This window comes from Gilbertella persicaria, assembly GCF_025201335.1.
Source record: "Gilbertella persicaria strain CBS 190.32 chromosome Unknown B0P05scaffold_30, whole genome shotgun sequence".
Taxonomy (NCBI): domain Eukaryota; kingdom Fungi; phylum Mucoromycota; class Mucoromycetes; order Mucorales; family Choanephoraceae; genus Gilbertella; species Gilbertella persicaria.
The window spans coordinates 220,409-241,740 of record NW_026251991.1 but is presented as its reverse complement, the minus strand read 5'-3'; the positions used below and the strand labels follow the sequence as shown (position 1 = coordinate 241,740).

Here is a 21,332-nt window from a genome sequence, read left to right as displayed (position 1 = left end):
AAAATAAAGGCTACACGAAAGCAATTAAGACGCGAAAAGCGTTTATGACGCGTTGACAGTCATTATTCATACGAATATGCATCTCGAGCCTATCTTTATAAAGATTTTTGAGATCTCATGATAAAGTTTATTGCTAAGAACAAATACAGCATGATTCTATTCACCGAGGAAGTAAATCTTTATTCAATGTAATGATCATCTTATTCTGCCTAAAATTCTGGAATGTTGCTGGTCCATAAGACAGATCAGATAGATCAAATGAGACTCTTAAAAGAAGGAGATTATGCTACCAAAGTATTGATTCCCTCCCCTCCCTTTTTTGCTATAGAAAGAGAAGGAGTGTCTTGTGCTCCCATCATTTTGACAGCGCAATTTCTGCATATGAACCAAAAAAAAATTTCATTTTTTTTTTATCAAACTCTACAATGGACTTTACATCAGTCCCATTTCAAGATCTGCTGTTACAGAATGCAGGCCACGATCAGCTTGTTGGCTTCTTGAAGCAGCTAGATCAGCAGTACATCAATACCACTGATGAACAGTCTCGATTTGGCACTCTGCAGATCCTGGCTGCTGTCCTAAAAGCCCATGTCCTCGGTTTAGATGACATTAAAGCAGAGGAAGAATGCTTGACTCAATATTTAAAGCCACACATGATAGCCAGTTTTGCTCAAGATTCAACGACATCTACAGAAAGTGTGCATGTGTTGGAAAAGACAGTAGCATTCTTTATGGCACGCTCCATGGTGCTGTATAATGAACAAGCAACATTTGGTCAAAGTACACTCTTGACTGTATTGAAACAACTTGTTCATGCTATGGAATCCGAACCTGACTTTGTGGATCTTAAGCCACTTGCTTTTATTCAGTCCCATGCTCAAGATCAAGAAATATGGGATCAAGCTCAACAAACAACAATTACACCTCTGCTTGATCTTGAGTGTTGCCTCAATCTATTGAACTTATTTGTACGTGATTTAAATGAAAATGAAGAGATCAAGGCATTCATGTCTGAAGAAACAGACGAACAGTTATGCGCTTGGATGCATTTGATCTTTACAGTTGCAGTAGCCATGGTACCTTGTACAGATATCGCTGTCCGCAACAAGCTGGGACACGATCTATTGCCTAATTTACTTCGTTGGCAACAAACCTGTCAAAAAGTCGAATGGGATCAACAAGTCTATTGGTGTACAGTAAGTGATATAGCCGTATCTCTCTACGTAAGCTCATTGTCGATAGATGCTCTGGGATCGTACGCTTGAAATTTATGCTTTGCCCGCTACAAATCTTTTAAGACTCGAGATCTATGGCTTAATTGCTCGCTTCTTTGATTCTTATTTTGGTACGGGTCAAGTACGTAAAGATCTTCGATTTGATGCTCGTTTCTTCAAAATATTACAAAGCGGTCTTCAAAGCAACGATTCTCTTGCTCGTAAATATGCTACTTATATCTTGAAGCGTATAATTGATTTCACGGACAAGAATCCCTGCGAGAATGTCGAATGGACACCTTATTTTAGCTGGGATTACACTCAATCTCAGACCTATTTAGAACATTGGGACGATTGGTTCTTGCTGTATGATATCATGCATGAAAGCGTCATTCATTTGGTTGAGCCTGTCTTGCCTCGGTTTGAGTCTTTGCTTCATGCTGACTTATTAGATCCTTCTTGGTGGATCTTGCTACTCTACAGAGGTTTCCAGAACGATGTCGCTTCTGTTAAAAAGGGCCTGCTGGAATTTATTTTTTCAAGACAAGACAAGTTTGTGTTGAACAAGATGTGTGTTCAACACATGTTTGTATTCGGTGCTCTTTTCAAGACATTAGATGTGGCTTCTTTGTTCCAAGTACCTACGCAGGGTACTTTGGTAAGTCCGTTTGGTGAGCATTTCAAGACGTTTTTAGTGAACGCTATCCGTGCATTTGAAAAAGACCATGACCGAATAGGATTTCTAAGACAATTGATGCATCATATCTCGCATGTTGTGAGTAGCTATGTGCCTATTCTGTATTCCATGGAAGCATTGGCCCAGACAGAAGAAATGAACGCATGGGGACCTGATGAACTCAAGTCGCTTCGTGTCTTGGTTGATCGTCATCGAAACTTCAAGCAAGTATCGCTTTACTGTATGCTATCCAACTAATTGATGTCTATAGTATTCCTGCTACAAAGCAATTTTTGAGAAAGTTGGGTATTACTGCTGTTGTCAAGCTTGCCAATACGTCTGTTCTTTCTTTTTCAGATGTTGCAAAGTAAAACATACGCTATGATAGACTGAATCGCTTATGTGTGTTTTTTTTAGGACTATATCTTCTCTTGTGAATGAATATCCTCTCAAGACAGACTCACACGAATTCAAATTGATTCATTATTGGTTAGAGAACAAGGTCTCTAAAGACATGGTAAAGCCATCGTGTATACGACAAAATATCTTTTTTACACTGTATATAGTCTTTTGAAAGTATGTTGCATGGTTTAAAAGATCGCCTCAAGACGTATGTCGTTGATTTGAAGTCAGAAGGTAAGCATACAGTACCAACAACGCTTGTTTAATTAGAGAAATTAGATATTCCTGAAGCTGTCTTATGTACACAAGCAAATGTACTTGCTCGCACCTCTGTCTTTGTTGTTTCTGATATCCATGGTCAATTGTTGGACACACACATAACTGAGCTCTTTGCTGTATTTTCTGAATACTTGAAAAAACAGACAGATGACATCTTGTTTTCTCGGTTATTAACTTTGCTTGATGCCCTATGGGAAAATATTCAAGTATCATTTGAAGACAAAGCACATATGACAACTCTACTTGGACTTGATCAGCAACATTACATTGAACTACTAAACAGAATTGATAAAAAGTATTTGAATATAGGTCAAGAAAATGTTGTTGGTAAGTGTGTATCTATTGAATATATTTATTCACAGAGAGTATGCTATAGATGAAGATTTGGTTGGCTTGTACTTGTCCTTGACCCGAAGAATGTTATTGAATCAAGATACATTTGAACAGGAACAAAGATATCATCTTATCAAGCAATATTATGAAAAGTCTCTTGAACTCATCAAATACCGTAACCCTTGTAAGTTTCGACAATGATCACATAGATGTCTTACTGTATCGTAGCTGTAGATGCTAGTCATGAAATGTCTAAGCCTGCCTACCTTTCTTTGTTGAATATTGTATATACTGCTGCAAGAAAATACGACTATTTCGAACTTGACTGTGATGATACACTTGTTTCTTTAGTCTATGGTCTTCAAATGAAGAGAACACAAGAAGCTTTGCGTGAAAGGTAGTCCCGTTCTGCTTGTAGACACCGTATTAATCTTCAAATTAGATCTTGGGGTGATTCCTTGTCTACTTTTATTCGATGTAAATGGGAATGCATTGAAAACATTGTCCATTATGCCTCAGAGGTAAAAAAAAAAACCCCCCTTCGTGATTTTGAATCATACATAAGACTCATTCAACATATTTCAGGTTCAATCAAGAAAGATACAAAAATCATTGTTTGATCCAGCCAGTCTTTATGAAGAAGCCATTGACCAACTCGAAAGCGGTTCTGAAATGTGCGGTGAAGCCATCATTCGTAGTTTTGGTCCTTTGCTTGCACTTCCTTGGACAAAGACACCTGATATGGTGATGCGTTGTGTAGATTATTCTGTTGCTTTGATGAAAGAAAATGCTGCTCAATCACGTACTTATCCTCTATTGATGCGTGCCTTTATTGATGTGATCTTTCAGCCTGCCTTATTGGCTGTTCCTGAACTAAACCAAGCAGACGGCCCTATCAAAAAAGCACTTCAGATGGTATTACAAACAGGCGAATTAAAGCCTTACATTGTCACTCAAGCAGCCAAGTTGTTACACGCCTATTGGTCTACATTTACTCCAGAAGCAGATCAATCCATGAGTCAATATGCTTCTGAAATTGCTGCTTTGGCTGTGTTTGGTCCTTTGAGAGACAGAGAAGATCAAAAGTTAGAAGCTGCATTTGCTGCTAAATTAGCTACACCTGCTGAAATATTAGATGCTGAAGGGTAACGTATACAAAGTTTTGTTTGTTTATTGACTTGTTTTAGTACTGCACAAACTGTATTTAGTCAGAACGATTACTTGGTGCGTGTCTATGTGAATGATATCTTACTTCGACTGGATCTAAACAATCAGAACCATATTGAACTGGCTAATTTGTTGATGGATCATTTGTTCCGTATTGTAAACGAAGATATTTTGTATGAATTCATGTACATGTCTACCATCGAGCACCGTCTCAAACTCCGTGTATGTTGCTCCATTATGCTCATCATTGATTTTGCTACCAAAGACAAACTCAAACACTACTTTGATCAATATTTTGAATTGATGCGCAAGGAAACAGTAACTTCTGTCCGTTGTTATGTTGAATGGGCCCTTGTGCGCTTGTTGGCTCGTTATCCTGACCATCTGCCTGTGTTTTACGAACGCCTGACAGACTCTAGCCACAAACCCAACTTTGTCATCTCACTTCTGACCGTCACATTCACATTATGCGACATAGTGCCTGATGCTTATGCCAAAGCATACTTTGATGACATTTTTAAGCGTTTGATGCCTTGGTTGATTACCAACCACTTTACTATTCGATTGTTTAGTTATTGTGCATGGCAAAGAAACTACAAGGCATGCATGGATCGTGGCTATAGTGAAGGTATTGTGGACAACAAGTATATCCAAAGCATGAATGCCTTTATGGATTCGTATGTGGACTGTATCAAGTATTGGGATAAACTTCAACAACAGTTCTACATGACCAAGTTTGATCCTGTAGCTGATTATAATGTCGAGTTTATCTTCAGACAAATGTTGGCAGAATTTGATGTGATTGAAAATGAGCGTATTGGATCTGTAAGTACTTATGTTTGATCGTATCATGATATTCACTCAAAACTAGAAATCATTTCTACGCTTAAATCCTACACCTGTAGCTCGTTGTCCATTTGACAACCCTGCTCGTCGTTCAGTCTATACTTCTGCTGATCCTAGTGAAATGATTGCTGTTGTTACCGTGCCAACACAGACTACTAATGAAGATGTATTCCAGAAGAAGATCACGCCTTGGGAAATGATGTTGGAAACCGACATGGACTTGACCAAGCATCTTGTCCAAAAGAATCGTAAGCGCAACGATTTGATTGTCGTAGCCAGCCTAATTGATCGTTTGCCCAACCTTGCTGGTCTTTGCCGAACGTGTGAAATTTTCAATGCCTCTACTTTGATTGTTCCCTCTCTTAAAATCAAAGACGATATTGGATTTACCACAGTCAGTGTTGCTTCTGAAAAATGGATGCCTATGGAAGAAGTGACTGAGGTTGACTTACCCGAGTTCTTACAGAAAAAGAAAGATGAAGGTTATACGTTATGTGGTCTTGAACAAACCACTACAAGTGCTACCTTGGGTAGTTATGAGTTCCCCGAGAAATGTGTCTTATTGCTCGGTAAAGAACGACAAGGCGTACCTGCTCATTTATTACAAATGTTGGATGTCACGATTGAAATTCCTCAATACGGCATCACCCGCTCATTGAATGTTCATGTCAGTGGTGCTATCTGTATTTATGAATACACAAAACAAATGCAATGGCGTCAACAAACAATTCTTTAGACCTTTTATTTTTGACTATGCCATAAACCATCAAATAATTTACTATCCATAAAAGAACCTTTTCTGTCTAACATATAGGCCATTTTCTCTCCTCGAACATTAAGGAAGATATGGGATGAATTGGTTTTGGTACCAATGGCATCTGTGCCGTTCTTTCCAACACCTGTAAATACTTTTTGTCTGCAGTAGAGTTGTTCAAGGGGATATTCCTTGTATTTCTGTGAATCAAATAAGCGAGCATGTGTGACTAATCTGACTCTTTGAGCTCCTTTAAGTAGAATCAATCTGTCTATATATCTATTTCAAGGTTTAGCCAAATTCATTTTAGACGACATTGTACCTCCAAGGATAGAGACACATAAAAGAAGCAATACCAACACCTGCTGCTACTAATCCACCTGCAATAGCCAAACGTTTCCCTTGAGGTGCAAGTACAGCAGGAGCATCTTCACTATAAAGTTATGTTCATTTCATTGTTATTTATGGTATCACTTTTTTTTTTTTTTTTTTTTTTACTTTTCTTTGACAGCATAAGATACATAAGCCAAATTAGCTAAATTACCCCTAATTAAAATTTAGCTTTTTATTTTGACAGCTAGGTTAATGTATACCAAAACAAAAGTTGAACACCAGCAGAAATATACATCCAAAAAAAGGTACGTTTGACACCTCGAGGTGCTTCATAAAACACTACGTCTTTACGATCGAGTGCTTGTTTCAAGTGTTTACTTGTAAACTGAATCGACTTTTTGTCTAAAGCAGACTTGAATGTCTGTGTGCTGTAGACTGTCGTTTGTTAGTCATGATTGCGATCTATTGGTATTTACATGAGCGCTGAGTCAAGCAAGTCTTGAAAGATCGTAGAAGCATAGTATAAAGGAAGAAAAAAAAGTTCAAAAAGAGGACAGTCCCAGCCTTTTTTTTTATTATTATTGTTATTATTATTATTTTCTATAGAACTGACGTTTGAAATGGAACCATAGACTAAGTACACCTCTATCAAAACTACAACGGAATCCCTTTTTATGCGAGTATTCCCATTCACGATTCACAATACGAAAAGCAATGTCTTCATAAGGTGGACCAGCATGAAATCGAATCAAGACTGTATCGGGTGATTCTGGGTCTTTGGTAATAAAATAAGTAGGTGCTACTGAAGGATCAATTAGGTCAGGATAAAAGATATTAAATTTGTATCCTTGGACCACCTTGGGTGGTGGATTATCGAGGTCATAGTGTGTTTGATTGTATTTGTTCCATTCATAGCCTGTGTGAACACGGTTAAAGTACCTTGGTTTACGAGGACGGTATTTGTCTTGCCAATTATAGGTTTGTTGGGCTAATTCAACGTCTACATTAAATAGATCTTCATCTTCATCCACTCCCTTGGCTGCTTCTTGTTCAAACAAGACAGAAGAAGCAATACTTTCATCTTTGGGATGTTCTACTACAGGTTCAGGCTGTTCTTCTTGTTTATGTTGCTTAGGAATGATTTTGCTGCTAAGGACAACACGGCGCTTTTCCATCAATTCTTTCAGGTCTTGCACTGGATCTATCACTTCTAACTCTTGGTCGTCTTTACTCAAGGACAACATGGGTTCTGGACTCATGCCACGTTGATAGGCTTCTAGTAATAAGCCCTTAGAGGAGGGCCCTGTACTGAATGAAGCATCTTGTGCCTCCATTAATTCTTGATCCACTGGCTCTACTTGAATGCCTTCTCCAGCCATAACACCTTGACCATGTACTTGTTGTTGTTGCATTGACAGTACACGCTCCAGTTCTTCTTGTACCTTAAGGGCTTCTTCTCTCTGTTTGTTTCTTAATTGTTCTAGACGGGCAGCCAGGATTTCTTGATGCATTTCATCCAGCCTTGCTTTTGCTTTGTAAATCACCAATTCTTTAAGCAAGTTCTCCCAATACTCGACATCAATCGGCTCATTTGAGTTGAGTTTCTTGAATATTTGTGTCTGAAGAACAGACAATTGAGAGACTGTCTTGCCAGACAAAACACGGTGTATGTCTTTATTGACTGTGAGTGCAACACCACCAGACTGAATACGCTCATTGCTTTCACGCATCTTGGTTAGACAATCTTCTGCAACGACAATCATGGCTCGCCAGAACTCCAATGTTTTGACATTCTTTTCAAGTGCCAAGTGCATCTGAATGTCTTTATGAAGTTCGTCTGTTTCATCCAAGGTGAGATTATCGAATATGGTATAAGGCTCGTCTAAATCAATTTCGAGGTCTACATCTTCTTCTACTTTATCCGGTTCATAGGCCAATCTCAAATTCATCGCCAGAATATCAATGGGTTTGGCACGTCCATCACGAATACGAATGGCTGCTCTTTGTTTAGCCTGTTCAAGGTGAAATTCTTCTTCTTTTGTTTCCCAATCACCCATCTGAGCTAGTTCAGCATCACGCTGCATACGTGCATATTCCTCTTCACGTAATTCCATTTCTCGCTCGCGTTCTGCTCTTCGCTTATTAAGTTTGGCGAGTTCTTCATCAGCTTCTCGTTTCCTTTCACGCTCACGTCGTTCAAGCTCTGCTTCAGATAGTCCAAGTTCTTTCTTTTCACGCTGTTTCTTTTTACCCCAGACAAACTTGGATTCGAGATTGACATCATTAAAAGGATTGCTTACGTTGGAATAACCAAGTGATTCCAATGAAGGCCTTCCACTGGCTGCAGCACGCTTTTTTTCTTCTTCTTCATTGTCTTCCAAGTCAGAATAATCATGCCTTTTTGACGATTTCTTTTCTTTTTTATGTTTAAGGCGATGTCTATCTCTTGAATCAGAACGATTACGACGACTATGGTATGGATGAGTTTTTTTTTTTTTATTTTTTATTTTTTTAGCTTGTTGACAAGACAAATAACTTACCTCTTCTTTTTTTCACTTCTTTCAGGCGTGCGTGATCGATGTCTTTTACTTGATTTATGTCTTTTGTGTCGATCTGGTGAACGGGAACGAGGCATAATGAGTGAGAGAAAGTGAGAGAAAGAGGGAATAACTGACTTTGAACCCAATTGAATGTCTTTTTTCACGCTCAGTGGTGTCAAAAAAAAACTTCAAGACTGTAATTTATCATTCATATCACTTGTAAAGTATGTTTTAAACCATGCTTTCAATTCATTGCTTATACTGTAGCTTTGATTATTCATGTTAGTCAATTCAATACAGGTCTAAATGGAAGCTATTCTTCCAATCAAATTGGAATATGTGATGATGACGTTGAACTACAAATTTTTTTTTTTTATTCTTCCTATATATTTTTTCTCTTTTTCCTTCTTTTTCTCCTCTCTCTCTCTTTTTTTTAGTTCATAGTCATGTCAGATTACGATAGACCTGCTAGTCCAATGGTAAATTAAAACGCGGTCAAGATCATACTAAGTCATGAATAGGACGGTTATGAAAAGTTAGAACCTCGTTCTGCTTCTCGCTCTCGATCTAGATCACCCAGACGCCAGTCTCGTTCGCGTTCTCCTGTCCGTCGCGACTCTTCTCGTCGTCGTAGTCGATCTAGATCTAAAAGTAGAGAATACAGAAGAAGAAGAAGGTAAATAAACACGATGAGACCACACTTGTTCATTCTTGATAGTATTTCTCCTCGTCGTCGTAGTCGTAGCCCTCGTCGTAGAAGTCGTAGTCCTCGTCGTAGAAGCCGTAGTCCTCGTCAACGTCGTCGTTCTCCTCCTCGCGGTAGAAAGTAAGTTGTATGTGTTGCATTGATGGACCTAATTTTTTTCTTTTGCTTCTAGTGAACCCAATAAAGAATTCCATGGTACAAGAGAAGCCCCTGAAATGTCCAATATTTTGGGTGTCTTTGGTTTGAGTCTAAGAACACGCGAAGTAGATATTGAAGAGGTCTTTAGTAAATATGGTACACTTGAAAAAGTCACCATTGTGTACGACCACCGAGTAAGTTTTTTTTTAAATGATGTGTGATGGCTAATTGTTTGAACAGAGCAACAGATCCAGAGGCTTTGGTTTTGTCTATTTTAAAGATCAAAATGATGCTACTCGTGCCCGTGAAGCTTTGAATGGTATGGAAATTGATGACAGACAAATCCGTGTTGATTACTCTGTCACACACCGCCCTCATACACCTACACCTGGTGAATATATGGGTGAGCGCAAATCAACAGGTCGATATGACCGTGATCGTCGTGGTGGTGACTACAGACGCCGTAGAAGTCGCTCTCCTCCCCGCAGAAGATATTATCGCTCAAGAAGCCGTAGCCGATCCTGGTCTCGTTAAATAAATGGACAAGAATGACAAGTTTTTTTTCTTTTAATAAAAATATCAAGAAGTAGTCAAGTTTACACAAGTTATTGTTGTTGTTTAATTTTTTTTTTAAAGAAACATGTATAAACCACAAGAGGTAAGTAAAAAAAAAAAAAAACAAGTGTGTCTATATATAAAAAAAAGGTATCCATAACAATACAGCACTAATGACAGGAATAGTCAAATTATCATCTAAACCAAACGAATTACTGACACCTTCCGAGAATCCGGCCACGAGACCACCATAAAGAGATACGAGCCATAAGGGATACTGGTAGTGGTAGGACAAAGGCTGCTGATAATAAAAGGCCAAGGGACCAAAGAACACATAGGTCACAAGGGAGCCCATTACCACAGCACCCAGGGAACCAGCCAAACTCTTACCTTTGTATTGAGGAGTATATTTACCCCATAAACGACCACAGATACTTGCTGTAGGGTCTGTCCATGATAAATAAATAATGGAGAGTGCAGCTAAATCTAAGGGAAACCAATAGAGAACAATAATACAGCCTAATATAGTTTCAGTTTTGAATCCTGTCTTTGCAATAGCTTACCTAACAAGTAATAGACAACACCATTGAATCGAGATTGAACCTCGGTTGGTCTCATGAGTGGGCCTACAACAGAGCAATAGAGTCTATTGAACCAGTCGAAATTGAACCGAAGCAATTCCAAAGAAGCCACAAATACTAAGAATACTGTAAGGAAAGGATAGACATCTTGTGCTCTTCCGTCGTTCACATAAAGATAAAGTACAACGAAGCCTATTTGTGTTAATCAGGGCCGATCTCTTTTTGATTCTTACCAATCGAGTAGTGAAATATCTTGCGAGGTATTTCCCAACTCCCTTTCTCGGGTATGTTGAATAAAATAGCCTTTGACGTGTTGGAAGCCATACAAGAAAAAGAAGAAAAAATATAAAAAAACAGTTGAAAATGTAGACTACTTGAATGGTATTTAAAGACCGATGGTTTAGGTGTGTCGCATGAGCTCATTCCTTTTTTTTCGTTTCTTTTTTTTTTTATCTCCATGAACAAGTTTGTCAATCTTTCATTGTTTACAAGCAAGACTCTCACAAGACGCGTCTGTGCACAGTGTCATGGTAATACGACGACGTAAATGAAACAATGGCTGATATGGACACTAAAATTCTAGTTCGCTTACTCAGCACGATGGATAGTCAAGCACAAATGGAAGCTACCATGAACAAAATTGAAGACCTATTCAGTGCTGCCAAAGACGAGGTACATGTAACTTCTTGTGATTATCATATGCTAATTGTGTTAGTTGGAATATGCCGAGGAGTCACAAGGCACAACCTATTATGAAGAAGATCGTTCTACAGCTAAAAAAGCTGTGGAAGATGTTCTTCAAGCGTATGATCAATTCTTACAAGATTTACCTACTCAAGACATGAAGACTGAAGTCAATACAAAAGTGGGCATGAAGATCAAGGAGCTAAAAATGACCTTTGAGGCACTTCCCGAAGTAGGACATTAAGTCGCTTGCTTTTTTTTTTATTTGCTTGCAGGAACATGACCTGCCTTTAATAAACGTTCTAATCTTGAAATTTCATCAAGTGATGTTGCTTGTTTAAGTGCCTCCTGCAAGAATAAATTAGAAAACAGCATTAGATGCCAGTCATCTTACCTTGATCTTCAATTGTTCTTCAGGTGTCAATCCATGGCCTTGTTGTTCTTTAGCAAGTCCTTCTCCAGGCTCAAATGTCTTTGTTTTGTTGTCTGCAATAGATCGAGCCAAATCGTTCTCTACCCCATCCTTAGTAAACATAGCAGCTGCTTCTTTTCTTTCAGTCAATTTGACCTTGTTAAAGTCCAGTACTCGTAACTGAGGTAATTTATGAATCACATAGAGACGATAGTATTGCTTCTTGGTGACAGGATTGTCCAACACACTCAGATGCGTGAGTTTCTTACACTCGACAAGAGGTGCCAAATCGCCTAATTCAGTAATAGAATTGTTGGTCAATATAATGGTTTGCAGATTGGGCACATAGTTATTCAATCCACTTTCAATTTTGCTGATACGGTTATTGTTCAAAAGCAAATGTTGTAAACGATTTAAACGAGGAAAGTTGCCAAGAACGCGCAAGTCATTGTTTGTAAAATCAATCGTGTCATTGAGATCCTGTCAAGCATGTAAGAGACGTTGCGTTTATCCCATGGCGTACTTACCTTGGATGCACCAAGATTTTCAATCACAGGTATCTTTAAGTCTTGAAAAAAAAAAGTAAATAACGCGTCGTTCTTAGGGTTTGTCTTTACCTCGAAGTACAAGCTCACGTTCTCCAAGAGGGTTGATGTGTGATAAACTGTTGGCAAGTAACTCTGCTGTCAACTTCATGATGAATATAGAAATATATAAAAGGACGTAAAAAGAAAGAACAAGAGATTGGATTTAAATGTGTGTTACTTGCTTGTGGCTTGTAGAATTAAATGCTGCTGATGTCAAGTCAAACAACTTGAGCAGTACACTCTGATAGCTTCATGATAGGATTGCCAGTAAAGACTCTTTATGAGATAGGATGATGTTAAAGAATAAAACAGAATGCTATTTATTTTACTTTTATTTTAATGCTACAGTATTTACACATAATATTACAATTTAAGAGCTTGAAGAAGCTCTTTTCTGGGTATGAGAAGCAGCGCGTACAGCATCTTCCAAGTCCCAATGGAAGAAAGGATAACGATCAATAGGCACGCCACGATTTAAGCGAGGATAATACTTTGCTTGGCCTTCACCATCAATATTGATGATATAAGACATACGGCTACAGTCAGATATACTGGTAGGGTGCTGGTTATCCATCTGAGAAGGTAGCTTACTGATAGACAGGTCGACTTCAGAAGAAGTTTGGATTTTTTCATTCGAGACTGGCACATTCTCTGTTGAAGAACCTTGCAGGGTATTTAATTTCTCGTCCTTGTTGTTCAAGTCGCATTGAGGACCATCGCGGTAAGCAGGAACTACAGGTAATAACTCGCCTGTACGTGGACCACGACCTGCTTGACTACCAAAGCCACCTGCAATCAAGGCATTGCGAATGGTGGGACTACCAATACTAGCAAAATGCCACTCGACTTCATAGCCTGAAAATCGATTGATAGCAAGCTTAAGATCAAGAAGCGTTTGTACACCAGTAGAATCCAGATGGTTAATGGCAGAGCAGTCTAAGACAATAGCACGAAGCTTGAGACTTTCATCTTCGTCTTGCATGGTATTTTCGTCCGATTCGTCAAGTGTGTCCTTTTTGGTTAAAGGACGACGATCGTTCCAGGCTCTCTCGCCTTTGGTCTTGGGAGGAGGAGCACTGGAAACAAAGTTGTCTTGAATATAGTGCATGATCTTGTCAGAGATAAAACTGGCGTTGGGGTAAGTCAAGGATTCATCAAAACGAAAGATGACAACGCCTGAAGGAGGAGGCTGAACAAGATGGTTGAGGGTTTGATGGTCTTGTCGGACATAGATGTAATGAGTGTCTTCGTCATGGGTCGTGGTTGTGTTGCTGTTGTCTGTTTCAGTGTGCGTATCTTCAATAATGATCTGTCCCTTTTCGCTATGAGGGTCGTTGGGGTTATAGTAATTGGTGGTGGGCTGAATAGGAATGCGGCCCAAGACAGCATAACGAGGTCGAGCGATACGAAGCAACATGACAGCAATAGACAAACAGACAGAGACGTAAATACCATATTCAACCGTGGTAAAAAAAGTGATCAAGACAGCAGCAACAAAAGTGAAGAGTTCAAAGGGATTGACTTTCCATAACTGATGAAGGAATTTGGGCCCTGAAACAAGGTCTGCAACAGCATGAATCTAAGTGAATGGGTAAGTAAATAGTACATTAGGGATAGTAAACGACATTACAATAATAGCTGACAAGGTAGCATCTGGGATGTAATAAAATGCAGGAGTTAAGGCATAGAGACAGAGTAAGACAACCAAGGCAGAAAAGACGCCAGTCAAAGGAGTTCTGGCACCACTACGAGCAGTGATAGCTGTTCTTGAGAAACTACCTGTGTTAGGGTATGCACCTATGAATTCAGATATTAGTTTTTCTATTGTAGAGATTAAATACAACTTTACCAAAGAAGCTACCAATAACGTTGGCTGCACCAATGGCAATGATTTCTTGATCAGCATCGATCTTGTAATTGTTAATACGACCAAAAGATTTGGCAATAGCAACATGTTCAAGAATCAGAATAATAACGACAGAAGGAAGTGTGCTTGAGACTTGCGACAAGAGACCAAGGTCTATATGAGGTACACCCATAGCAGTGAAACCAGAAGGTACATCTTTCAGGATACTAATGGGACTTGAACTCTTGCCGATGTTGATCAAGAAAGCAATCAATGTGCTAAAGATGACAAGTACACCATTTCGCATGATATTGACAAAAAAGAAGAGCTTCTCGTAACGAGGGTATTTCTTTGTAAGATGACCAGTTGCCCAACGCACACTATAAAGCCAAAGTAAACCAACGAGACCAAAGGCAACATCTAATCTTGTTTCGGGCAAGTACTTGAAGAAATGGCCAAAGATGAGATAGGCAGAGTCATGTGTGTTGACAGATTTCATGCCAAATAGTTTGGGCCATTGGCCGATAGAGATGGTGATACTACTACCTGTCATGAAACCTGCAATAGCAGGGCCAGGAATAAAATCGACCAAAATACCGAGACGTACGAGGCCAATAAATAATGCAATGAATCCACCAAATAAGGCGAGCGTCACAGCGACTTGAGGGCCTGTGTATTCGCCTGTTGCTGTGACTCGTGCGATCGTTTGGCCAACAAGTAAAGACATGACAGCTGTAGGGCCTATACTGATATCTTTGGATGTGCCGAAAAAGCAATAAAGACATAGACCTATAAATGAAGAATACAGACCATATTGCTATGATTTGTTAGTCGATATGAAATTAAAAAAAAATGTTTGTTGACATACAGGAGGTAAGTTGGCAATTTTGGCATATCCCATGCCTTGAGGTACTGCAACAATACCCACAGTGACGCCGGCAATGATGTCGGATACCAGCCAAGTGAGATTGTATCGATGAATCCAATAAATAATAGGCAGTAAATTCGACATGTATCGCTTCAAATATCGTGGCACACCATTGAAGAATTTTATTAATTCATTTTTGTATGAGATTGGTTCGTAATCGAGTAGAATTGGGCTGTTGGGCATTTCTGGTATATTATGCCTCGAAAGGAAATGTATATATTTGGTAAAATAAATAAACAGAAAAAAATGAAAGAGAAACAAAAAAGAAACTGGACAGAACAGTGTATTTAAATTTGGAGGATTATTAATGCCTGTGTTACTGATCTATGATGTTTCGCAACTAGACGTCAAAGCACGCAATCGCCAACTTACTCTATTTGAGTATTTATCCTTTCCCGGCAGCCAATAGCATTAAGTCGGATTCAAATTGTTCCAATGCCGTCTGTCCTTCTCACATTTGATTGTTTTCTTTCTCTTTTATTTTAGGTGATTGAAGGAGTCTTTCTTCTTGATTGTGCAGTGTTTTGATTGTTTTAATTGATTGAAAAGCATTGATGCGTTGAGTCAACAGCAACATATACTAACAAACATTTTAACTGGTCTAATGAGTTTCATGACAAAAAAGAAAAACTGACATTGAGTTCCCTGTTGAGTTTTAATCCATGGTTAATTTGCTTCATCATCATCGCATACCTTTTATTAAATGAAGAAATAAAGAAAAAAAAAAGATTATGAATAAATAATGTACAGCGATTTATTAGAATATGTATATGTGTATTTAAAGTATGGTACATGCACACACTTTAAAGAGTGAAAGAAGCAGATTGACGGATATCACGACTAGAAGCACCAACATGAAGAGTGAATTTACCGCTAGGAATAACCCAAGAGTTAGACTTGACATCCCAGATACTAAGTTCAGTCTTGGAGAGTTCAAAATTGACAGTTTCCTTCTTGCCCTTCTTCAAGTAGACCTTTTCGAAACCACGAAGAAGCTTGGGAGGTTCACCAGCGCTTTTAGGGAAAGAAAGGTAGGCTTGGACAACTTCAGCACCATCGACCTTACCAGAGTTTTGAATAGAAATAGAAGCCTTGACAGTAGCGCTCTTCTTGCCAGAGTTAGAGGCCTTGACCTTCAAGTTACTGTATTTGAAAGTAGTGTAAGAGAGACCGTGACCGAAGGGGAACAAGGGTTCAATGTTAGCATGATCAAACCATTTGTAACCCATCAATAACTTTTCACTGTAAGGAATGTGGTAGTTGGGATCAGGCTTGGCATTGTAATCAGAGGCTTCTTTAGCGATGGTGTAAGGAAGACGAGCAGAAGGGTTAACTTTACCAAGCATAACGTCAGCAAGAGCATTACCAGATTCTTGGCCTTGGAGACCGGGCCAGACAACAGCCTTGATGTTGGGGTGGTTAATCCAGGGCATAAGAACAGCACCAACAGCGTGAATGACAACAATGGTGTTCTTGTTAGCATCAGCAACAGCCTTGATCAAGTTATCACCGTTGTGCCACAAAGAAAGGTTGTTACGGTCACCGGCGTTGCCATCAACAGTAATGTATTCTTCACCAGAGTCAGAGTTGGAGAACACAATAGCATAGTCAGCATCCTTGGCAGTCTTGGCAGCCTTTTCGAGGTCCCAGTCATCCAAAGAAGTAGCAATCTTGACCTTCTTACCCAAAGCATCAGAAAGACCGGTAAGGGGATCAACCAAGTAAGGGTAGTAGGCAGTACCAGAACCCCAACCTTGGGCAAGAGTACCATTGCTATTTACAAAAGGTAAGTATACATGTTGTATTTATATTTTTCTATATTACCTGCAGCCATGATCAACACAGTTAAGACCAGAAGGGTCACGTCCAGCATCAGAACCAACAATAGCAATCTTGTCAAGCTTCTTGCGGTCAAGAGGAAGAACGCCAGAGTTTTTGAGAAGAACAGTTGAAGCAGCACCAAGTTCGCGAACTAACTCTTTGTGGTTGGCTTGAACATTAACATAGGGAGCCTTGGTCATGTTGAAAGATTCAATGGTAGTCTTGGGGAAGTTAGTGTCTTGACGCATCTTGTACCAGGAAGCAACAATACGCATAGCCATATCAGTAACTCTGCTTTCCTTGACTTCATCATTCTTAACAGCCTTAGTCAAATTAGCACCGAAATAAGACAAACCATCACCCATAATGATATCACCAGGCATAGTCATATCAAGACCACTGTTAGCGGACTTAACAGTAGAGTGAGTAGCTTCCCAATCAGATTGAACAAAGCCCTTGAAACCAAGTTCACCCTTCAAGACAGTGTTTAAAGTATAGTCATCTTCACAAGCATAAGTACCGTTAACCAAGTTGTAAGAGCACATGACAGAAGCAACACCAGCTTCAATAGAACGGGCAAAGGGCCACAAGTAAACTTCATGCAAAGTCCTAGAGTCAACTTCAGAAGAAGAAGTGTGTCTGTTCAATTCTTGATCGTTGAGAATGTAGTGCTTGGCAGTAGCAATGACACCTTGCTCTTGAATACCCTTGATAGTTTCAGCAGAGACAACACCAGTCAAGAAAGGATCTTCACCTTCTGATTCCCAACCACGACCACCTTCGGGAGATCTCATAAAGTTCATGGCAGGACCTAATTGAACATGAACACCTTTACCACGGAATTCTTGACCCATGTATTGGCCACGAGCATAAATAGCCTTCTTGTCAAAAGAAGCAGCGGCATTGATACCAGCAACACCAGAAGTAACATTGTTAGCAAAACGAATACCAAGAGGAGAATCTTGTAAACAGAGAGAAGGGAAACCAAGTTCCTCAACGCCATAGATGTTACCAACACAGGGACCTCTTTCCCATCCGACACCAGTAGCAAGGCCAACCTTTTGCTCCAATGTCATCTTGTCAACAAGGACCTTAGCTTTGTCATATGCATCATCCCAAGAAAGAGGAGTGATCTTTGCTTCAACGAGACTGCTAACAGTGTTGATAGCAAACAAGAGAGTAATAGCAGTAGTAGAAAGAGATGGGATATGCATTGCTGCGATGATGATTTTTCAGTTACGATCAAATTTAACCCCTTTTTATATAAAAAGTTGATCTTGACATTTTTCAGTTACTTACAGGCTTTTTCCTGATCGCATTACATGACTAATAACATCAAGATAAAACTAGGAACATCCGAGGATTTATGTCAATTCTTACAGAAAGCATGTACTGTATGACAGGTTTTACAGTTTGACCACCAGTTGCTTTTTCTCATCGGGCTTTAATATTCTGTCTTGTAAGCTTTTGCTTTATGACTTTTAGTTGATTTAGATCAACAAAAGCAAGAAAAAGTAAAGATTAACAAATATGTTATTGAACACAACCTGACTATGTAGAATGCTATTATTTTATGAAAAACTTTTTCTCTTTTTCTGTTATTAAAGCTGAAAGAATGACAGCATGCGTAACAAGAGGGAGAATTTGACGTAATTGTTCAGGTTAAAAAATCGTGTGAGTCTCTGTTTCTTTTACAAAGTATATTCTGTGGATTTCTGTTCCCTATATTTTACAAATAAATTTAGGTTCTTAATTAGGAATAGTGTACTTGACACACTTAATTTTAAAGTTGGGAATATTAGATTATGATCATCTATGCCTATACATTCGACCATGCATAGCCAACAATAGGAACAAATAATTGGGTCAGTTATATCTTTATAAATTACATTTGACATAGTAAGTGCAAGTTAATCTTTATTAATGCAATATTCTTTTTGATGTTTCGGATGAACTTTTAATCTATTTTGTGCAACTTTATGAACTCCACATCTAAAGTATTGCTAGAAAATTTTTCATGAAAATCCCGTATCTTGATCCTCTGGGCGCTAACTTTCGAGCATCGTGAGATTATTAGGTTCTGAAAAATTGCTCCCTTGCGCACTATTAGATAAGACTCTGAATAAATTAAAGTTTCCAGCAGGAATTGGAAAAAGCAGAAAAGCACAAGGTTTTTTTTTTTTCTTTCAATACCAACAGGTTTTAGATCAGGGCTAAAAGTACCATGCTTATAAATGTAACTATTAACGAGAAACATAAAGGTAATGATTGGTAGGTCATATACATATAGTTACAACATGCCCATACAGATTGGAAGCTGAGTCGCTTTTTAAATTGAAAACCAAGGTACTCTTTTTATCTCTGAATTTTTGAATTAGAGTGAATAGGTATTCTCCTTTATTTTACATGAATACATTTGTGCTCTCAGAATTATGTATTTTTTCGTGGTTTCTGTTAGACATATAGTTTAGCACTCCTCGGTACAAACGACATAGATTTAGGGTGTACAACCATCTGGAATGAAAAATGCAAACGGGAAAAAAAGCGACCCTTTTTTTTGTGGATTCAGAAGTATTAGTCTCTATCGATAAGAAAACAAGCAAATGCATATATTAAACTATGCAGAGAGAAAAAAGAAACTAAAGAATATTTTATGTATTTCAGGAGGCTCATTTTGATTGAGATTATGAGTTGACAACATACAATACTATAAATTCCTGTTAAAGGAATAGTTTGAAAACACTTCCAAAATAGGTAGATTGTTCCTTATGGATCAAGCTGTAGTATTGGTTCTTTTTTTTATGTGAGAAGAGTGCGTACTAACATCACAGCATGGTTTTTGTAGAATTTCTTAACTATTTTGCTTTATTTATCTCATAATTCTTAGTTCTTTATCTGAATAGTGTATAGAAAAATGACTAAAAAAATACGGATAATTGGCGAGTTTTGTTACGACTGTTTTTCTTTCAAAATCAGAAATCAAGTTAAACAAACAGGTATGCATAATTTCTTGTCGTTATAGTCATATCTATTTCACACGCAAGGCATGATCTACTTGGAATAGCTGAGAATATCTATGGGTGCTCTTTAAAACTGACATCCAATTCATTTCAATACATGCCAGGAGTTTACTTTTTCTAATGCGTCTTGACACTAATTTTACCAGCAATCTTCAGTACACATCATCCTCGCTGTCATTATGAAAACGCTTGTCTTATCTTGGGTCTTGACCTCTAACGACTCTGCGGAAATTTTTTTTACAGAAAATAGCCGTATGATAAAGGCTGGCTTAAATGTATTAAACAATAGCTAAACTCAATTGAACGATTTTTGGAGAAATACAAAAGATATTTTGATTATTTCTTTTAAAGAGTTAGATCAACTGCTCTAATTCCTTAAGCAAGCAAGTTCCTTTAATTACCGAAACTGAAATCATGGACTAGATAAAAGAACTACCTAGTGTGCTTTAGACTATCAATATATTAAGATCTGTATATAAGAAACGTGCATACTTTGCGACTATTAAACAATGCTTAATTCCATTTGACATAACAAAATCAATTATGCATATTATCCACTATTTCTTTTCTTGTGATTTAGCACACTTTTAATTTTAAGTTCAGCACAAATAAAAAAATATTCTGGCACAGGTTATTTGGCAAAAAGTGTGCCAAACTTAAAGAGGTTCTTTCTTGAGACAAGTTTCAAATTTTGAAGCTAGATGCAGACCAAAAACCTCTTAAAACCAAGGGGCACTACTCACGAAAATCCTTCATTTGGCAACTTCTAACCCTCTTTTATATGCTATATCGTGTCATTGATTGTCTTCCTCAATCATTTGCTAATGCTAGCCTTAATACTGCTACCGCTATGGTCCTACCTTTGCAAGCTGTGCTTTACATTCCTCCTTCTTCGTCCTTCGTTGTCCCCTACGTGTCAAGAAAATGATGGTATCAGATGTCTTTCAAGTTAATACTAGACTCAACTTTGTTCACTGGAAAGATACTCGTGATCCTTCATTACTTCATTGGAAGCGTACTCCTTCTATATTGTTTAGAGGTCTTGTGTCAGGAAATTTGAAGCTCCAACCGTTTTTGAGTTCTGTCTGTAGTCCTGCCCCACTTGAGGACTCGGTGGTCTTATTTGTGACCTTGGATAAGCAACTTCGTTTTCAGGATAATCAATTGATTGCCAATGTCCAAGCTTTGGCTAAGGCATTTCGTCTATCAGTTCTCTCGTCTGTAGTTCCTCCGTTGGCCTTGAGAAATACTGCAGACGCGCAGTGGAAACTCTTTTGGTCCCTGTCACTTACCTCTGTCCAACGTAATGTGATATACCGGTTTATCTTGGGATGTATTCCTCATTGTAGATTTTTGCATTTTTTCATGCTTCGAGTTTTTGATTCCCCTCTTTGTCCGCTGTGCTTGACTAGAAATGACTCAGTTAACCATCTGCTCTTTCACTGTCCAACTAAAGAGAAGGTATGGCAGGAAATCATCTTTGAGTTTCTTTGGCCTACCACCTCAATAT

At 38.5% G+C, this 21,332-nt stretch overlaps 9 protein-coding genes across 9 annotated transcripts; 3 read left to right on the top strand and 6 right to left on the bottom strand.

Annotated features, from left to right (window-relative positions):
* Positions 1 to 412: 412 nt before the first annotated feature.
* Positions 413 to 5,713, top strand: B0P05DRAFT_639039 (uncharacterized protein). The gene is made up of 12 exons (XM_051583701.1): positions 413 to 1,196; positions 1,243 to 2,114; positions 2,162 to 2,257; positions 2,308 to 2,407; positions 2,457 to 2,526; positions 2,572 to 2,898; positions 2,948 to 3,088; positions 3,133 to 3,301; positions 3,347 to 3,425; positions 3,490 to 4,049; positions 4,092 to 4,896; positions 4,943 to 5,713. Exons 1-12 carry the CDS (start codon positions 426 to 428, stop codon positions 5,651 to 5,653), a joined length of 4,701 nt encoding a protein of 1,566 aa, XP_051433091.1. The 5' UTR covers positions 413 to 425; the 3' UTR covers positions 5,654 to 5,713.
* Positions 5,714 to 5,977: 264 nt separating this feature from the next.
* Positions 5,978 to 6,523, bottom strand: B0P05DRAFT_588916 (uncharacterized protein; the record flags this gene model as incomplete). The annotated part of the gene is made up of 4 exons (XM_051582697.1): positions 5,978 to 6,104; positions 6,170 to 6,217; positions 6,265 to 6,439; positions 6,481 to 6,523. The coding sequence occupies 4 exons, from the start codon at positions 6,521 to 6,523 to the stop codon at positions 5,978 to 5,980; spliced, it is 393 nt and encodes a 130-aa protein (XP_051433090.1).
* A 7-nt stretch (positions 6,524 to 6,530) lies between these two features.
* B0P05DRAFT_494429 (mid region of cactin-domain-containing protein) lies at positions 6,531 to 8,737 on the bottom strand. The gene is made up of 2 exons (XM_051575361.1): positions 8,545 to 8,737; positions 6,531 to 8,473 (listed from the first exon to the last, which is right to left on the bottom strand). The coding sequence occupies exons 1-2, from the start codon at positions 8,637 to 8,639 to the stop codon at positions 6,598 to 6,600; spliced, it is 1,971 nt and encodes a 656-aa protein (XP_051433089.1). The 5' UTR covers positions 8,640 to 8,737; the 3' UTR covers positions 6,531 to 6,597.
* A 713-nt stretch (positions 8,738 to 9,450) lies between these two features.
* B0P05DRAFT_473907 (uncharacterized protein) lies at positions 9,451 to 9,922 on the top strand (the record flags this gene model as incomplete). The annotated part of the gene is made up of 2 exons (XM_051574757.1): positions 9,451 to 9,582; positions 9,629 to 9,922. Coding segments are annotated over 2 exons (426 nt in total), but the record flags the coding sequence as incomplete, so codon positions are not given.
* A 130-nt stretch (positions 9,923 to 10,052) lies between these two features.
* B0P05DRAFT_549397 (uncharacterized protein) lies at positions 10,053 to 10,905 on the bottom strand. The gene is made up of 3 exons (XM_051579130.1): positions 10,758 to 10,905; positions 10,507 to 10,716; positions 10,053 to 10,462 (listed from the first exon to the last, which is right to left on the bottom strand). Exons 1-3 carry the CDS (start codon positions 10,846 to 10,848, stop codon positions 10,077 to 10,079), a joined length of 687 nt encoding a protein of 228 aa, XP_051433087.1. The 5' UTR covers positions 10,849 to 10,905; the 3' UTR covers positions 10,053 to 10,076.
* Positions 10,906 to 10,955: 50 nt separating this feature from the next.
* Positions 10,956 to 11,489, top strand: B0P05DRAFT_549395 (uncharacterized protein). The gene is made up of 3 exons (XM_051579129.1): positions 10,956 to 11,054; positions 11,108 to 11,196; positions 11,240 to 11,489. Exons 1-3 carry the CDS (start codon positions 10,982 to 10,984, stop codon positions 11,450 to 11,452), a joined length of 375 nt encoding a protein of 124 aa, XP_051433086.1. The 5' UTR covers positions 10,956 to 10,981; the 3' UTR covers positions 11,453 to 11,489.
* B0P05DRAFT_513405 (L domain-like protein) lies at positions 11,470 to 12,346 on the bottom strand (the record flags this gene model as incomplete). The annotated part of the gene is made up of 4 exons (XM_051575655.1): positions 12,238 to 12,346; positions 12,148 to 12,188; positions 11,603 to 12,100; positions 11,470 to 11,556 (listed from the first exon to the last, which is right to left on the bottom strand). The coding sequence occupies exons 1-4, from the start codon at positions 12,314 to 12,316 to the stop codon at positions 11,470 to 11,472; spliced, it is 705 nt and encodes a 234-aa protein (XP_051433085.1). The 5' UTR covers positions 12,317 to 12,346.
* A 173-nt stretch (positions 12,347 to 12,519) lies between these two features.
* On the bottom strand, positions 12,520 to 15,204 carry B0P05DRAFT_494416 (sulfate transporter family-domain-containing protein). The gene is made up of 4 exons (XM_051575360.1): positions 14,922 to 15,204; positions 14,057 to 14,870; positions 13,838 to 14,004; positions 12,520 to 13,786 (listed from the first exon to the last, which is right to left on the bottom strand). Exons 1-4 carry the CDS (start codon positions 15,162 to 15,164, stop codon positions 12,578 to 12,580), a joined length of 2,433 nt encoding a protein of 810 aa, XP_051433084.1. The 5' UTR covers positions 15,165 to 15,204; the 3' UTR covers positions 12,520 to 12,577.
* A 580-nt stretch (positions 15,205 to 15,784) lies between these two features.
* B0P05DRAFT_513399 (glycoside hydrolase superfamily) lies at positions 15,785 to 18,095 on the bottom strand (the record flags this gene model as incomplete). The annotated part of the gene is made up of 2 exons (XM_051575654.1): positions 16,806 to 18,095; positions 15,785 to 16,754 (listed from the first exon to the last, which is right to left on the bottom strand). The coding sequence occupies exons 1-2, from the start codon at positions 18,014 to 18,016 to the stop codon at positions 15,785 to 15,787; spliced, it is 2,181 nt and encodes a 726-aa protein (XP_051433083.1). The 5' UTR covers positions 18,017 to 18,095.
* Positions 18,096 to 21,332: the final 3,237 nt, after the last annotated feature.

Excerpts from the sequence above, each read along its gene's own strand:
- B0P05DRAFT_494416 (XM_051575360.1), bottom strand. The coding sequence starts at position 15,164 with ATGCCCAACAGCCCAATTCTACTCGATTACGAACCAATCTCATACAAA. Across the intron at positions 14,871-14,921 it reads AAATTGCCAACTTACCTCCT|CAATATGGTCTGTATTCTTC; the intron begins GTATGTCAACAA and ends AACAAATCATAG. Across the intron at positions 13,787-13,837 it reads CTACCTTGTCAGCTATTATT|ATTCATGCTGTTGCAGACCT; the intron begins GTAATGTCGTTT and ends CCATTCACTTAG.
- B0P05DRAFT_494429 (XM_051575361.1), bottom strand. The coding sequence starts at position 8,639 with ATGCCTCGTTCCCGTTCACCAGATCGACACAAAAGACATAAATCAAGT. Across the intron at positions 8,474-8,544 it reads AGAAGTGAAAAAAAGAAGAG|TCGTCGTAATCGTTCTGATT; the intron begins GTAAGTTATTTG and ends TCCATACCATAG.
- B0P05DRAFT_549397 (XM_051579130.1), bottom strand. The coding sequence starts at position 10,848 with ATGGCTTCCAACACGTCAAAGGCTATTTTATTCAACATACCCGAGAAA. Across the intron at positions 10,717-10,757 it reads GATATTTCACTACTCGATTG|GCTTCGTTGTACTTTATCTT; the intron begins GTAAGAATCAAA and ends TAACACAAATAG. Across the intron at positions 10,463-10,506 it reads TGTTGTCTATTACTTGTTAG|GCTGTATTATTGTTCTCTAT; the intron begins GTAAGCTATTGC and ends AAACTATATTAG.
- B0P05DRAFT_549395 (XM_051579129.1), top strand. The coding sequence starts at position 10,982 with ATGAACAAGTTTGTCAATCTTTCATTGTTTACAAGCAAGACTCTCACA. Across the intron at positions 11,055-11,107 it reads CGTCTGTGCACAGTGTCATG|TTCGCTTACTCAGCACGATG; the intron begins GTAATACGACGA and ends CTAAAATTCTAG. Across the intron at positions 11,197-11,239 it reads TCAGTGCTGCCAAAGACGAG|TTGGAATATGCCGAGGAGTC; the intron begins GTACATGTAACT and ends TAATTGTGTTAG.
- B0P05DRAFT_639039 (XM_051583701.1), top strand. The coding sequence starts at position 426 with ATGGACTTTACATCAGTCCCATTTCAAGATCTGCTGTTACAGAATGCA. Across the intron at positions 2,527-2,571 it reads CGTTGATTTGAAGTCAGAAG|ATATTCCTGAAGCTGTCTTA; the intron begins GTAAGCATACAG and ends TAGAGAAATTAG. Across the intron at positions 3,426-3,489 it reads TTGTCCATTATGCCTCAGAG|GTTCAATCAAGAAAGATACA; the intron begins GTAAAAAAAAAA and ends AACATATTTCAG.